We start from the raw sequence: 16,960 nt of genomic DNA on the forward strand, positions 1-16,960 counted from the left end.
CCACGGCTTGCTCGTACATCTCCTTCATCTTGCCTTGCTTGCCCTGCAACAAGAGAAATAAATAGTTAAGGTAAATGTACAATTGTACATACAGAATATACGAGTAATAGTGGATAGTGGGGAATTCACTTGAACATTTCATAAACGGGGGAAAATAAAGGGGCAATATTCCTGAAGGACGCAAAAAAAGTTCGAACATACTGGGAAAGGTAAGAATGTTAAAAACAGGAAAAAGAAGGGAAATACATAAACATAGTAGTGAGAAATTTACTTGAACATTTCATAAACAGGGGGAAAATAACAGGGCAATATTCCTGAAGGACGCAAATGAAGAGTGAAGAAGATGAACATGGATACTGGCAAAGATAAACATAATATCATAAGCAGGAAACAGGAAAATATTATGAGACTCGGAGGTAAAATCACAGGGGAAGTTCTCATTTGATTCTTGATTCCCTCCAGAAATAATGCCTAGGTAATCTCGTGGTCAACACGCTAGCCCGGTAAAAAGGAGGGCGTGGGTTCAAGCTCAGCAAAGGCATATAATGTTGTTTTCAATACTATTTGGAAAGAAAAACAAAACTTTGAAACGTGCTGTTCTGGTGCATCATCACCAAAATGTATCCACACATTAGGTACATTTCATATGGGGAAGTAACAAGAACTTTCCAACCGACCACCAACCAGGTGGATAAATCCAAACCCAAAACCTGAAACTCCAAGTCAGATAAGAGTCAGGTCTTCAACTTCTTCAAGTGACAAGTTAACGTGAAATTAAAATCTCCATCACCAGTGCCGTGTCTTTGGAAGCGAGGGAGGCATCGCTTCCCTTTTCTCTACGCCACGGTTTCCTCAGCTTTTCTCTCCCCCCCCCTCATCATTTTCCGGAAATAGTAAGTGATTATTCAACCTGTACCTATTCCAAGCCTGTATCGCCAGCAGAAAAAAGGTCTGTTTTTCATTCCGACGTGGGTGCGATGCGAACCCGACGCGTGCTTTTCATTCCACTTCCCCTACTTTAGCGTCAACGCTGCGTCTTAAATCCCTGATGCGAGTCTCGAGTAGCTTCAGGTTCCGCCATATTGTAATTGTATTGAGGGAAATGAAAAAAATAAAAAATGTTTCGTAATTTCTCCACTAGATGTCGTCATGTTTGTTGAATTTCCACATTTTACCCCCACTCCTGACGCAGAGTAAACGCCGCATCGATGCGGCGTAGGAATGAAAAACAGACCTTAATCCTACACTGAGAAAAAATCACTGATAGGGCGCGAAAAGTTTGGGGAGATATAGGGTGGAAGGACTCTATTACTGGGTTATTTCCTCTGATTTAGGGTGTTGGAATGTTATAATCAGGTGCCGAGATTCCTGATATAGAGTTCCAGAACCCAGCCACTCGATGGGCTTCCGCCCGACACCCTACTTTATTCTCAGTGAAAGAGAGAGAGAGAGAGAGAGAGAGAGAGAGAGAGAGGGAGAGAGAGAGAAAAGAAGAGAGAGAGAAAGAAGAGAGAGAGAGAGGGAGAGAGAGAGAAAAGAAGAATTAAGAAGGGTTTAAAGGGAGAGAGAAAAAAAGAGGGGGAGTAAGCGAGTGAAAAAGTAAAAAGAGAGAGAAAGATTACCCGTTTAACATACTACTGTTTATTACAGGTAAGGTCTTTAGTAACGGAGATTTTACCCAAAAGTCAGCGACAAGCCAGAGAGAGAGAGAGAGACTCTGTCTCACTCGGGGATTCCAACCTGCGGTCAAAACTACCTGATTATGGTCAAATCTCAAGGGTTGACATCCAACCTGCGGTCAAGCATCGAATGACCGCAATTTGAATGCAACCTTTTTGTACCTGTGCTCCCTGACCGCAGGTTGGATCCAGCCGTCTCACTCACTGGTTTCAGTCAAGGTAGCATGCAACACATGAGAAGCTCTCTCGCTCTCCTTCCTTTTCCTTTATTATACTTTTCCTTTTCTTTAATAGATCAGTTGCGCTTACTTGGGTGATATTTCAAAGTCATAGAGCAGGAAAAATGAAGAACAACGGAATTTTTTTGTTCTTCTACGACTTCTAGATCCCGAGATAAATCGATTTAAAAAATACCGGTAAATCGTGAACTTTGACGTCACGGCATACGCTCCCGTAGGCGATGACGTCACATCAAATGTCCCGAGCAAAGCTCCCTCGCAGGCAACGCATTAATGTGTTTGTGCGCATACGTTTCTGCGCATGACGTCACATCAAATGTCCCGAGCAAAGCTCCCTCGCAGGCAACGCATTAATGTGTTTGTGCGCATACAGTTCTTACTGCTCCTCCACTAGCGCGCTTGCATGGTGGCGCTACCTAACGGACGAAAAAAACAACTGCGTAAAGTCTGACGTCACACATGTTTGAACTCTTTCATTAGAACGGAAAATAAAAATTTAATTTTCGACCTTTTACAGTTATTTTTTCGGAGTTTTGACCTCAGATTTGGATTTTTCCCAACTTTTTACATAGGAATCGACCATTTATTCACAATTTTTACCCATTTGCAACTGCTCCATTCTATCCATGTCTCTTTACTACTGTCTTCTTTATCTAATTCTTCCTCTCTTCTCTTCCATTACCATTACACCTACACTATATGATAGTTAGTACTAGAAGGTACCAGGACATCATCACGACAGGTACCTAGGTAATGTACATAATGGCCTTGGATTGATGATTCTCATGAAAAATATAACTGTCCAAATGTATTTTTTTCGTAAAGATCGTCAAAAATAATAAATAATCCGAAAAGATTTTAGAACAGACTTTTTTATTTCTTTTTCTTTAGTAAAGAGGTTTGATAGAGGGAACTGTAACTGCCAAGGTTTTATCGTCCCGAAGGCGAGGAAAGACAGGATAGGAGAAAGCCAGCCATTTCGATAACAAACTGAATCTATTTTGGATAAAATCCGCCCCGGGCGGGAATCGAACCGGCGACCTAGCGGTTACAAGGCAGACGAGCTACCTTCGAAGCTAACTCGGCTGGCGACGAATTAGTTTAACATTATTAAATTATCATCTACTATTTATTATTTTACTTTGTTTGTTTAATGTTTGATTTTGACTGACGTTCCGACGATGAACGACAGAAAGACAGAAAGATTTCGACAGAAAAGTTCAAAGTTTGGAGCTCCTACAAAAAATACGGTACAAGCAAGGCGGCACAAACACCTTCAAGTGAAGTCATTCACAATATTATGACGTCACACTCCAAATCACATGACGTCACAATCAAATCACGTGACGTCACGAACATCACCTTGACTTGGTCGTCGCGAGGCGGGGTCATACGGAACGTTTTGCTCCGCACTTCGGGCGCCCGATAGGTTTCGAAAAATTTGATAAAGCAGTTTAACTGACCAGAGATCCAAGAAAAGACACGAAATGTCGGACAATGTGAGTCAAAACTTTAATAAGAGTAGTGAAATAACACTTACTGCCATAACTATAATAATACGTTATGTTGTCCGCGATAGGTCAGGAAAACTAGATCATATTTCCACTAGGTACTACGACAATAGCAGTTTAACTGACCAGAGATCCAAGAAAAGACACGAAAAGTCAGACAATGTGAGTCAAAACTTTAATAAGAGTAGTGAATAAAACTTACTGCCATAACTATAATAATACGTTATGTTGTCCGCGATAGGTCAGGAAAACTAGATCATATTTCCACTAGGTACTACGACAATTTGACACTGTGCAAATTCTGGTACTTAAATCCTCCCCACAGCATTGATGTTACATTGTTGAGGATTGAACTTTGAAATATACGTGTACAAACCGTTTAATAATAATAAAAAATAGTAGGTAGGGTACTTTTAGGATAAAAAAAGAGAGAAAAATCAAAATTTCAATTCTGAATTTCGAGTTACTTAAATTTCAAAACGTGACTTGGACTTGAACCACCAACCTCCGGGAAGTCCACCGCGCTCACTGCACTACTGAGGTTGGCCAGTACAACTGTATGCACCGTATATTAACGTTATTAACAAGATATAAAGCGCCCACGTATCTATTGACACCACAGCCCACACTCCCCCACAGATATACAAAATGCAAACATTGCAAAGGACAAAGTTCATGAGACTGAAATACTAACTCTCAGAATCTGGGTGTTGATGGTCAACTTTTCAATATTGAACAAAAGTACACTAGTGTGGAGTGGACACAAGAATTCAGTAGAAGGCTATGTAGGAATTCGGTAACACAATCAATACCTAATAAAGGGTATAGTCCGACAGTGAGCAGGTAATGGTCTCATAGAAATGCCAAATGTCCAAGATGAAGATGAGATGGGTATTTAGGACACCATGGTGTCCGAATGAAGTACAAAGTACAACGACCACTATACCAAGATAACATTAGGGTGACGCTTACGTAACTCATTCAAGGTATTCAATTCAAATTCAAACCCTACATTTTTCTTGGAAAAAAGTGACTCAAGACTCAAGGTGTACGTAATAAAAATCGGCATTGTTTTCACAAAGAAGACTCATCGGCAAAATCAACCCTCTTTTTGCAATCAAGGATACAAAAGGTTATCATGAGGTTATTTCTAGGTTTTCTAGGATTGGAGGACGTTTATTACCTTCGTTCCACATTCAAGGAAAAGAACGAGTTTGGTGCGATAATTTCGATCCCTTGCAAAGGTCATGTACGAACTAAAAACAAATGGCCAATTCAAGGCCAATCTGACCATTGATCACAACCACATTTCAAATACCTAGGTACAACTAAAAAACAGTTTAGTAATTCTTGTAATCCAAGAAAATTATTTTTGTAATAGGTACATATTAGGTAAATAGTTAAATACATAGAAGGGTAAGTTAGGTATGTAATTTGACGCAATTAAAAGAAAATAAAGAAATATGTGACCAAGTATAATAAATACATAATATTATTATTGATCTGCCTCGGTGGTGTTTCCAGCAGGACTGGAATGTTACTACCTACATATTTACGTTCCGACTGTATTTCAGACGGTCTGAGCGAAAGAGGCGGACGGCTGTATGTAAATTCCCCCGATTTTTTCAAGGGTCCTCATTTCCGGATGTAAATTCCCCCGAAAATGAAATCGACTACCTGAGAGAAATCGTCAAGTTTTTAAAACGCACACTACTTTCGTTCATCCAAAAACGGAATAAAAAGTTCATTTCAACTTTCCCTGTATTTGAGGGGGAAAAAACTATAGAATGAAAATAAGTAAAATAACATGCTTTTAAATGTTTACTGAATTAATTAAAAATTAAAAAGTTTTTCCTACAAAGGACTTTAAGTCGAGCACAGGTCCCTAACTACCGTTTAATTAACTCAATAAAATTTTATGTTTTAGATTTTCCGGAATTTTTCAGTCCCTTAATGAGAAGCTGGGTTCAGATTTCCCAGAGAAACGGTATTACCTGACCTACTTTCAGTGAACTTTTATCTGTTTTAGAGGGAAATGTTAAGAACGGAGGTCTTATCCGAAATCCGGAAAGAGAATAGGATGGAAGAGAGCCAGTCGTTCCGAGAACGAACCATAGTACTGTTGTGTAAGAGAGCTCAAAAAAGCACACAAAAAAGCCAATCCCATAAAAGGAAGGTAATCTTCACTTGTTTAATATTTAACCCCATAAGGGCTTAACTAAAAACCCATCTGTTTGGTATAAAGATCAGCGCGGGAAGCACTCACAAGGCAGACGCGCTACCTTCCAAGCCAACCACTCTAACCAGGCTGGTTGACGGTACTATGTAAATTCCCCCGATGTAAAAAATGTAATTGATGAAGTGCAACCAGAGGCTCATTCCATTACTGTAAGTGACCTGACGACGGCAAAGCGCAATATATACAATGCAAGGAGAAAACCTTTGCCAAAACTTCCAAAAGACAAATCAAACTTAGAGTAATCTATTTCTTGAACCAAAACATGTTGTAATAGACTTTGAAATGTGTAGGTATTTTATTTTCCTTTAATAAATTTTATACGCCCTCCTGTTTACCAGGCGAGCGCCTTGACCACTACACCACCGAGGCAGGTAATATGGCACCAAAAGAAGAAGAAAAGAAGGTTCTACCATCGGAGGAGTTTACATATACCTTTTTTCGTAATCGGGGGAATTTACATATGACCCTACAGGAAGTAATTTTGAAATCGGGGGAATTTACATGAAATCGGGGGAATTTACATTCGCCCAGGCGGACATTGGAATCTTAGCACCTAATGTGCTGAGATAAAAGATTCGAATGAAACACACTGCCCTCATGAGAGGCCTAGCATCAATTTGTTCCAAGCATCGAAAATCTCTCCCGTAAAAAAAAAAAAAAAAAAAAAAAAAAAAAAAAACCATATATATGACAAGGAAATTTTTTTGGTTGACCAGAAAAGTAAACTTTAGATTTCACTCAGAAAAAAAGGTTAAAAGGACTTCTACAGATATTATGTTACTTGGAATCCGGAGGTTGGTGGTTCGAGTCCAAGTCAAGTCGTAAAACTTTAGAACCATTCTGAATTCCATGTTACCTACACTTACCTATGTTTAATCAATTTTATTAAAATGGATTAGGTTGAGCTTGAGAAATTAGATATGACCTGGGAATGTTGCAAGTAACACCCATGTTACCTACTGAGTACCTAACTACCTACCTAATACAGACTTAGGTAACTACACTTATTTTACCTTCGTAAAAAAGCTAAAAGAACTATAGATTTTTTGCTCCTGAAAACGCATTAAAAAATGCACTAGGTTAGGTATGCAAAACAATAGCTCGGTATGTAGGGTTTGTTATAAAACAAATATAATTATAAAATATTGTTTTATTATTATTATTATTACATCGTGTCATCAGGTTGTTTTTATGTTTACCAAAAATTCCCAACACCCCAGAGGGGGAACTTTGGGACTTTTTTTTTCGGGTTTTCGAAAACACAAAAATGACATTTGTTTCGGCCACCCCCGCAAAGTTATGGTAAAAGTTTGGTTGACACGTATCTTGCGTCAGGTACATGTTAGCTATACATGTCAACTTACATGTCACTTGCATTGGACGTGTTAATGTTATGTTGGATGATGGGGTTCGACATGACCTGCATGATGTTGAAGTGGGGCACATCTGATTCTGGGTACCCACAGCCGAGGATTTCAGCCTTTCAAAATTAGATTAATTTGTAACTAGGTGTACAAAACAAAGGTAAATCTGAAATTCTGACTTGGCGGGGCGGGGTGCTACCGCTCTCCTAATAAGATTTTTCTTGCGTTTGAAAGAGGGAACTAGGTATAACACTGTAACTGCTCTAAGATCTTATCGTCCCGAAAGTGAAGAGAGAAGGACAGGATACTAGAAGAAAGCCAGCCGTTCCAAGAACAAACCAAGAGGAAAAGGAGGGAATTTTCCCTCTCTAAATTCGTTCGTTCGGTATACAATTTGTTACCACAACTTTCTTTCTCATTTGCAAGTCTCTCTCTCTCTCTCTCTCTCTCTCTCTCTCTCTCTCTCTCTCTTCTCTACTACTGTCTTTATTAATTATCTCTTTTGCCAGCCTAGTTAGCTTAGTTGGTAGTGCGTCTGCCTTGTAAGCGCTAGGCCGCGGGTTCGATTCCCGCCCGGGGCGGATTTTATCCTGATGGGATAATGTTCGTTCTCGGAAACGGCTGGCTTTCTCCTATCCTGTCTTCCTTCTCTCCTCGATTTCGGGACGATAAGACCATAGCAGTTAAAGTTCCATATCCTGCCTTCCTTCTCTCTTCGATTTCGGGACGATAAGACCATAGCAGTTACAGTTCCCTCTGTCAAACCTCTTAAAAAAAAAAAACCCCCGTGTCCTAGTGGATATCATACTAGGTTTGAACGCCGAAGGTCCCCGGTACGATTACCGAGGAGGTCAACGTTTTTTCGGCTCTATACTTGGAGTTCAGGGTGCACTCCTCGTGAGGACAATTGAGTAACTATTCTAATCGAGTAGCGACCAGTGGCGGCATTACCATCGTGAAAAAATTACTGAATTATGGCAATTGGTTTCAAAGGAGGCACGTAGTAATGCTGTGAAAGCGAAGAGAGAAACAGGACAGGAGGAAAGCTAGCCGTTCCGAGAACGAACCTTATCTGTTTAGGATAAAATCTACTCCGGGCGGGATTCAAACTAGCGACCTAGAGCTTACAAGACTGTTTCTATTTTATTCTAAATTCTATTCTATTCTAGATCCTATTCTATTCACGTTCTTACAATTCTATTCTATTGTGATTCCAGGGCGACTGTTATCATCAAATGTGACATGGACTTCAGTTTATATCCCTTGGATGTGCAGACGTGCTATGTAGACTTCAGTAGCTGTAAGTAGAACCATGAATTCTAAACATTAATAAAACATTTAGCATATAAGTGTAAATTTGCAAACCTTTCAAGAATCTACTGAGAAATGGAGCAAATTCTCCTATTAGTCCTATTACCTTTAGTGGCAACCTCTTTGGTGGCTATTACCATTAATATCTTTTTATATTTATAATTTTCTCCATCCTTTTCTATGTTAAACCTATGTATGTACTTATGTTTGATGTAAATAAATGAGGCCTGTTTAAACTGTTGGCATAATGGGACTTTTTAGTCTTAGCCGACAGTATAAATAAGGTATATTAAATAATAATAAAAAAAAAATAAAATAAAATAAAATAAAAAAATAAAATTACCTACTTCATGTACGTATGTTATTAGAAGTATAAGTAGTGCATTATTTAGACTGTCAGCTTAGAACAAGTTGTTCCGTTATACCAACAGTTTAATAGAGCACCTCATCTTTATTGATATAATTTTGTTTATTAATTAGGTTCCTTGATAGTCAGAAGAGGGTTTGAAGACTTTGAAGACCTGCTGGAGACTGAAATCGATTGAATTAGTGTCTTCTGGGTTTTGAATAATTTTGCCAAATTTGAATAATAATAAATAAATAAATAAAAAAAAAATCTAACCAACCTGTCAAACGAACAGATAATAATACGATAATACCTAATACCTACCAATGTACCAATTTGAAATAATATGTATTAAAAAATTTACTTAGACCTTACTTCGCTCATTCACTATTTTCAGATAAGTACACAGTATCTGACATGCACTTCCGATGGCGTGATGATCCGCCTCTGAATTTCCCTCGTGATTCCGGTGACATCTATCGGTTGCCGCGCTACGTTGTGTCGTTCGCCACTGAGAAAGTAAATCGCACCATTTACTATGGGGAAGGTAAGCGGTGTTCTGTTGAACAAGTACTGCACAATGTTTTCCTCAATATTTTCTCGCGGGGCACTGATTTCGTGGTTGGTGCGTTAAGTGGTTCAGTGAGCTGTTGATCTCACTCACCAGAAAAAAGACATCTACGGTCCGTTCTAGTTCCGATTGGGCTTGCCTTTATGTGTCGATGTCGCCAGCCTAGTTAGCTTGGACTCTTGGAGGGTTGGCCTGCTTAGCAAGCCCTAGACCGCGGGTTCGATTCCCACCCGGGACAAACTTTATCCTATAGACGTATATTTTTTGTTCTCAGAATGGCTGACTTTTTTCTTCGATTTCGGGACTTCAAGAGTGGCCGGCTTCATAAGCCGGCCTCGTGATTCCGGCACACTCAGACTGTCTGACAGACCTACATAGCTACATGTCAGACCTACATAGCTACATGTCAGACCTACATAGCTACATGTCAGACCTACATAGCTACATGTCAGACGTATGTGGCGCAAAAAGCTCAGGTCCGTCAGGTGGTCTGAGCGTGATTGACCGGCATTATAAGACGATAAGTTTCTTCAATTTTTTATTTTCCTCCTCCTCCTCCTCCTCCTCCTCCTCCTCCTTCTTCTTCTTCTTCTTCTTCTTCTTCTTCTTCTTCTTCTTCTTCTTCTTCTTCTTCTCGTTCTTCTCCTCCTTCTCTTTTTTCTTCTTCCTCTTCTTTTTCTTCTTTTCGCCGCAGGTAATCACTCTGCGGCCCGCATGATCATCACACTGAGTCGGGAAATCCGCAGTCACCTAGTGGAGAGTTACCTACCGAGTACTCTGTTCGTCATTATGTCCTGGGGTAGTTTTGTAGTTATGCCTGAGATAGTGCCGGGCCGTATGGTACTGCTAGTGAAAAAAAGGTTTATTAGCCAATAGAAATACCTAATTATCCTATAATCCTGGTATTCCTGATAATAATTGTCAATCTTTGAAGATATCACAAAAATCGACAACATCAAATCTTGTCAACTAATATTTTTTCGGACATACCATCTACTGGACTTGGACAAAATCAGTATTGAAACACCAAAAACTGGAGTGATCACAATGAAATTACTACGAAACATTAAGCGTGTCGGGACTGTATATGTACCAACCACGCAAGACGTCGCTTAACATAAGTGGTCCGTCAGGGATTTGTATAGACACAGGTTAGCTATCTTTTTGGCAGTGCAATAGCCCTAAATTAAAATGGACGACTGCTAGTGACTACTCTCCTGTCCCTGGTCACTATGTTTGATACCATCCGGTAAGTAAACCGTCCTCTGTCCGGTAATCCGGTAATTATAGCTGTTATCCAGCTAGTAACTCTCTGGTTGTAATAGTCATTATGTTAATTACTGGATGGAGATAGTCCCGGGCCGTTTGGTACTGCTGGTGACTACTCTCCTGTCCCTGGTCACTATGTTTGATACCATCCGGTAAGTAAACTGTCCGGTAATCAAAGGGTAATGCCGGACAAGGTCCATACCTACGTGTCCGCCAAAGATATACGCTATTCGGTACTCTTAACAGTAGTAATTCGGAAATCATAATAATCTTGGGTACTGTCCGACAACCGACTCTCCGAGTATGTCCGAATTTTACTTTTAACTATCAACTATATCAAGGCAAATAATAGCATACCATGAAAAGTATGCTACTAGCATGTCCACCAGGAAAGGTATGCCAAGAATTCAGAAAGAGTTCAGATTTTGCAAACCGAGGAATTGGTAAAAAATTAGGAAGAATAGACAAACGCTCGTGTCTGAAGGCCTGTGTTATGTTTTTTTTGACACTAGACTCCAAAAACATTTCTAGGACAAACCTTTCAGGGGGTTCAATTTATGACCTTGGCAAGTTTGCAGGGATGTAGATTCCTAAATTGACCCATTCTGACCCCACCCCCTTAGTATGGCTCCATGTCTATCTAACACTTTTGCCTGGTCCTTCGGAAAATTGCCTTTAGACCAAACATCTTTTTTCCCTCCTCAGGAATAACTCGCCTAGTGCTCTGGAACTGAAATGTATAGAAGTGTGGCTCATCTCCTGTACATGCTTTGTGTTCCTGGCAATGTTGGAGTATTTTATAGTTCTGTTCGGAATCCGCTATGATAAACATTGGCGCCACAAGCACCGGGATCTCGACCATTTGGTAACGTAGAAATAAACCGTATTTTATCGTGACTTTTTTGAGCCATCATACAAAATTTCTTTTTGGACTGGTTTGGACGTGATGGTGCCACCACACTCGCGACCAGTCCAGACTAGTCCAAAGAGGAATTTCGTATGACTAAAAAAAGTCACATCATAAAATATGGCTATATCGATGGTAACATGGAAAACATGTTTTTTGTCATCATGTTCCAAATATCGGTTGGGAATTTTGAATTTGGGTTTCTGGGATACAATGTGATAGTTATCTACATGAAATTTGGAAAGTGAATATCTCCAACCTCAGTGTAGTTCTGTATAGTGTGGTGGAATTTAGACTTTTGGATTGTTAATCTTGTGAAAAATGGTAAATGGAGGAGGATGAAAGAAGAATTTGTTTTCAATGTTTATTTATTTTCAAAGCCAGAAGCCAGCTAATAAAAAGAAAGTGGCAAAAAAAAAAAATCTGGTGTGAACATCACACGACTTTCCTTATCCTATTGAATGAAGCTTATTTGAGTGTTCTTTTAACCTGACTTTTACAATATCTCTAACCGTTTTGTCGCTATAGCTGAAAACCGCCAAAAAACGGTCGAAATCTGTCCAAAAGCGGCAAAATACCACATCTCAACCAAACGTTTTCTGTGGCACCCTTGTCACATTTGTGAACTGCATACCAAATTTCAAGTCTCTAGCTTATACCGTTCCCGAGATATTGTTAAATTACACCGAAAACCGCCAAAAAGCGGGTAAAATGGCACGCCAACCACTGCACCGGTCTTAACCAAATACCAAATTTCAAGTCTCTAGCTCTTCCCGTTCTCGAGATATTTTGTTTACAGACAGACACACACACGGACCAATGGCTGAAACTTTGGATTTAGGCTCTAGGAACCTCAAAACGTGTTTTGACACTAAAATTTGACCATCGAAAATTTGACCCGATTACATTACTTTCCTTCCTATAGGATAAGGAAAGTAAAAAGACGAGAAACTCCCGCACATTTCTTTCCTTCCTATAGGATAAGGAAAGTAAAAAATCGAATTTATTGAGGGTCAGAAGTCAGAACTGATCGATATTTCTTCGGGACACAGTAGACAACATGATAATATGCTTGTATGATAACAAAAGTACAATAATAAAACCCTTTAGATCTCTCTCCCTCTTAATTTATTATTGTAAACAAACCACCTGCTATCTGGAATAATAAAGGAAGGACGGGCTAAAAAAGGAACTCACACAGAACTCAGAGTCAATCCTATATTTATATTAACACAAGATCTAGGTATGTCAAAAGAAGAAGAAGAAGAAGAAGAAAAGAACTCAACTACACCCCCCCTTCCCACTGATAGTTTTGATTAATTAGAAAACCCAATCATTTAACTCAATCAAAGCAATCATAAAATTCGAATGAATGAAAATGAAGTAATGAAATTTTCATTTCACTTCATTTATTATTTGAATATGTCCAGGAGATGGGAGTAATTCTGGCAGGAGTATATGCTCAAGACCGAGCGCAATGGAGGCACAGTGTGGAGCAGGCATAATATATGGTCGACAATGCCTTAGCCACGGATAAGTAAGTATGTAAGTAAGTATGTAAGTAAGTAAGTATGTAAGTAAGTAAGTAAGTATGTAAGTAAGTAAGTATGTAAGTAAGTAAGTATGTAAGTAAGTAAGTAAGTATGTAAGTTGTTCTGATGATGGCCATAGTAGTGGTCGAAATATATCAACTCGTCTGTCCTTTTATCTGTAGTCTTGTTTGTTAACGTCTACTAGATAGGGGATAGTCTGTAATCCAGTCCAGTCAAGTGAAGACCATGTCCAGAAATATGTATAATTAATAGTTAGGCCATCGCATGGTCACGGTCTCTAGCGGCCCTACTCAAACTGGGTGAGGTTTGTCAGAACTTCAACTTCCCTTCTTTCGATCAGTAAAAACCGCTTTTTCCGCAGGCGGATCACAATATAGAGGGAGGCGGTAATGTCGCGGCAGGGAATAATATAGCCGAGGATTTCAGCCTTTAAAAATTAGATTAATTTGTAACTAGGTGTACAAAACAAAGTTAAATCTGAAATTTTGACTTGGCGGGGCGCGGCGCTACCGCTCTCCTAATAAGATTTTTCTTGCGTTTGAAAGAGGGAACTAGCTGTAACTGCTCTAAGATCCTATCGTCCCGAAAGCGAAGAGAGAAGGACAGGATAGTAGAAGAAAGCCAGCCGTTCCAAGAACAAACCAAGAGAAAAAGGAGGGAATAATTTTATCATTCTCGCTCGTTGTCTCCCTTTCGGTTCTCAAAAAAATTTAAAAAAAAACTCTAAAGGTGTGTCCACAGTCCACACATAGTTGACGGCCGTAGATCGACCATCGATCGATGTGGAGTCGAAGTGGATCGAGGGCCAGTCGACTATGTGTGGATAGATTTTTTAATACATACATACCTACATTTACAAAATTGACCATTCTTCTTCATATTCACAGGCCAATATCTGGGTAAACAAATGGAGGTTCTAATATCCTTGTTCATCAACAGAGTATCTGCGGTGGAAGAAAGCAAAGAGGTAAGTTACCTGCCTCGGTGGTGTAGTGGTCAAGGCGCTCGCCTGGTAAACAGGAGGGCGTGGGTTCAATCCCAGCCGAGGTATGGAATACCTACCTCGGTGGTGTAGTGGTCAAGGCGCTCGCCTGGTAAACAGGAGGGCGTGGGTTCAATCCCAGCCGAGGTATGGAATACCTACCTCGGTGGTGTAGTGGTCAAGGCGCTACCTACCTCGGTGGTGTAGTGGTCAAGGCGCTACCTACCTCGGTGGTGTAGTGGTCAAGGCGCTACCTACCTCGGTGGTGTAGTGGTCAAGGCGCTACCTACCTCGGTGGTGTAGTGGTCAAGGCGCTACCTACCTCGGTGGTGTAGTGGTCAAGGCGCTACCTACCTCGGTGGTGTAGTGGTCAAGGCGCTACCTACCTCGGTGGTGTAGTGGTCAAGGCGCTACCTACCTCGGTGGTGTAGTGGTCAAGGCGCTACCTACCTCGGTGGTGTAGTGGTCAAGGCGCTACCTACCTCGGTGGTGTAGTGGTCAAGGCGCTCGCCTGGTAAACAGGAGGGCGTGGGTTCAATCCCAGCCGAGGTATGGAATACCTACCTCGGTGGTGTAGTGGTCAAGGCGCTACCTACCTCGGTGGTGTAGTGGTCAAGGCGCTACCTACCTCGGTGGTGTAGTGGTCAAGGCGCTACCTACCTCGGTGGTGTAGTGGTCAAGGCGCTACCTACCTCGGTGGTGTAGTGGTCAAGGCGCTACCTACCTCGGTGGTGTAGTGGTCAAGGCGCTACCTACCTCGGTGGTGTAGTGGTCAAGGCGCTACCTACCTCGGTGGTGTAGTGGTCAAGGCGCTACCTACCTCGGTGGTGTAGTGGTCAAGGCGCTACCTACCTCGGTGGTGTAGTGGTCAAGGCGCTACCTACCTCGGTGGTGTAGTGGTCAAGGCGCTCGCCTGGTAAACAGGAGGGCGTGGGTTCAATCCCAGCCGAGGTATGGAATACCTACCTCGGTGGTGTAGTGGTCAAGGCGCTACCTACCTCGGTGGTGTAGTGGTCAAGGCGCTACCTACCTCGGTGGTGTAGTGGTCAAGGCGCTACCTACCTCGGTGGTGTAGTGGTCAAGGCGCTACCTACCTCGGTGGTGTAGTGGTCAAGGCGCTACCTACCTCGGTGGTGTAGTGGTCAAGGCGCTACCTACCTCGGTGGTGTAGTGGTCAAGGCGCTACCTACCTCGGTGGTGTAGTGGTCAAGGCGCTACCTACCTCGGTGGTGTAGTGGTCAAGGCGCTACCTACCTCGGTGGTGTAGTGGTCAAGGCGCTACCTACCTCGGTGGTGTAGTGGTCAAGGCGCTCGCCTGGTAAACAGGAGGGCGTGGGTTCAATCCCAGCCGAGGTATGGAATACCTACCTCGGTGGTGTAGTGGTCAAGGCGCTACCTACCTCGGTGGTGTAGTGGTCAAGGCGCTACCTACCTCGGTGGTGTAGTGGTCAAGGCGCTACCTACCTCGGTGGTGTAGTGGTCAAGGCGCTACCTACCTCGGTGGTGTAGTGGTCAAGGCGCTACCTACCTCGGTGGTGTAGTGGTCAAGGCGCTACCTACCTCGGTGGTGTAGTGGTCAAGGCGCTACCTACCTCGGTGGTGTAGTGGTCAAGGCGCTACCTACCTCGGTGGTGTAGTGGTCAAGGCGCTACCTACCTCGGTGGTGTAGTGGTCAAGGCGCTACCTACCTCGGTGGTGTAGTGGTCAAGGCGCTCGCCTGGTAAACAGGAGGGCGTGGGTTCAATCCCAGCCGAGGTATGGAATACCTACCTCGGTGGTGTAGTGGTCAAGGCGCTACCTACCTCGGTGGTGTAGTGGTCAAGGCGCTACCTACCTCGGTGGTGTAGTGGTCAAGGCGCTACCTACCTCGGTGGTGTAGTGGTCAAGGCGCTACCTACCTCGGTGGTGTAGTGGTCAAGGCGCTACCTACCTCGGTGGTGTAGTGGTCAAGGCGCTACCTACCTCGGTGGTGTAGTGGTCAAGGCGCTACCTACCTCGGTGGTGTAGTGGTTAAGTAAAATAACATGCTTTTAAATGTTTACTGAATTAATTAAAAAATAAAAAGTTTTTCCTACAAAGGACTTAAAGTCGAGTACAGGTCCCTAACAACCGTTTAATTAACTCAATAAAATTTTATGTTTTAGATTTTCCGGAATTTTTCAGTCCCTTAATGAGAAGCTGGGTTCAGATTTCCAGAGAAACGGTATTACCTGACCTACTTTCAGTGAACTTTTATCTGTTTTAGAGGGAAATGTTAAAAACGGAGGTCTTATCCGAAATGCGGAAAGAGATTAGGATGGAAGAGAGCCAGTCGTTCTGAGAACGGACGTTAGTACTGTTGGGTAAAAGAGCTCAAAAAAAGTTAATCTCATAAAGGAAGGTAATCTTTCTTTTGTTTAATCTTTAATTGCATAAGGGAATTTAACTAAAAACCTAATATCCTGTTTGGTAAATAAAAGTTCAATCCGGGCGGGAAGCGCTCACAAGGCAGAACACCTTCCAACCTCCCAAGCTAACCGAAGTAATTTTTTCTAGATTTCACTCACGAAAAAAAGGACTTTTACAGAGTATGTTACATAGCGATGTTAAAATACCATTACTTACTGAGTACCTAGTCACCTACTTATCTACCTATTTTACCTTAGTAAAAAGCTGAAAGAACTATAGATTTTCGCTTCTAAAAACGCATAAAAAAATTACTAGGTTAGGTATGCGAAACAATATTGTTTGTTATAAAATAAATATAATTATAAAACTGGTGCGTTATGTGGTTGAGTGAGCTGTTGATCTCACTCATCAGAAAAAAGACATCTACGGTCCGTTGTAGTTCCGATTGGGCTTTCCTTTATTGTGTCGATGTCGCCAGCCTAGTTAGCTTGGACTCTTGGAGGGTTGGCCTGCTTAGCAAGCCCTAGACCGCGGGTTCGATTCCCACCCGGCGCAAACTTCATCCAACACGTAAGATTTTTGTTCTCAGAATGGCTGGCTT

General features: G+C 41.6%; 1 protein-coding gene across 1 annotated transcript in view; it reads left to right on the forward strand.

Moving 5' to 3' along the window:
- The first annotated feature begins 7,083 nt into the window (after positions 1–7,083).
- LOC103519129 (glycine receptor subunit alpha-3-like) overlaps positions 7,084–16,960 on the forward strand; it is a 17,279-nt gene continuing 7,402 nt past the window's right edge. The window contains exons 1-8 of the mRNA XM_026830730.1: positions 7,084–7,124; positions 8,250–8,332; positions 9,087–9,236; positions 9,955–10,085; positions 10,611–10,681; positions 11,235–11,394; positions 13,351–13,375; positions 13,877–13,956. Of these exons, the coding sequence (XP_026686531.1) occupies positions 7,084–7,124; positions 8,250–8,332; positions 9,087–9,236; positions 9,955–10,085; positions 10,611–10,681; positions 11,235–11,394; positions 13,351–13,375; positions 13,877–13,956 (741 nt within the window). The remainder of the gene's footprint in view (positions 7,125–8,249; positions 8,333–9,086; positions 9,237–9,954; positions 10,086–10,610; positions 10,682–11,234; positions 11,395–13,350; positions 13,376–13,876; positions 13,957–16,960) is intronic.

Source organism: Diaphorina citri, unplaced genomic scaffold (assembly GCF_000475195.1).
Source record: "Diaphorina citri unplaced genomic scaffold, Diaci psyllid genome assembly version 1.1 scaffold2550, whole genome shotgun sequence".
Taxonomy (NCBI): Eukaryota; Metazoa; Arthropoda; class Insecta; order Hemiptera; family Psyllidae; genus Diaphorina; species Diaphorina citri.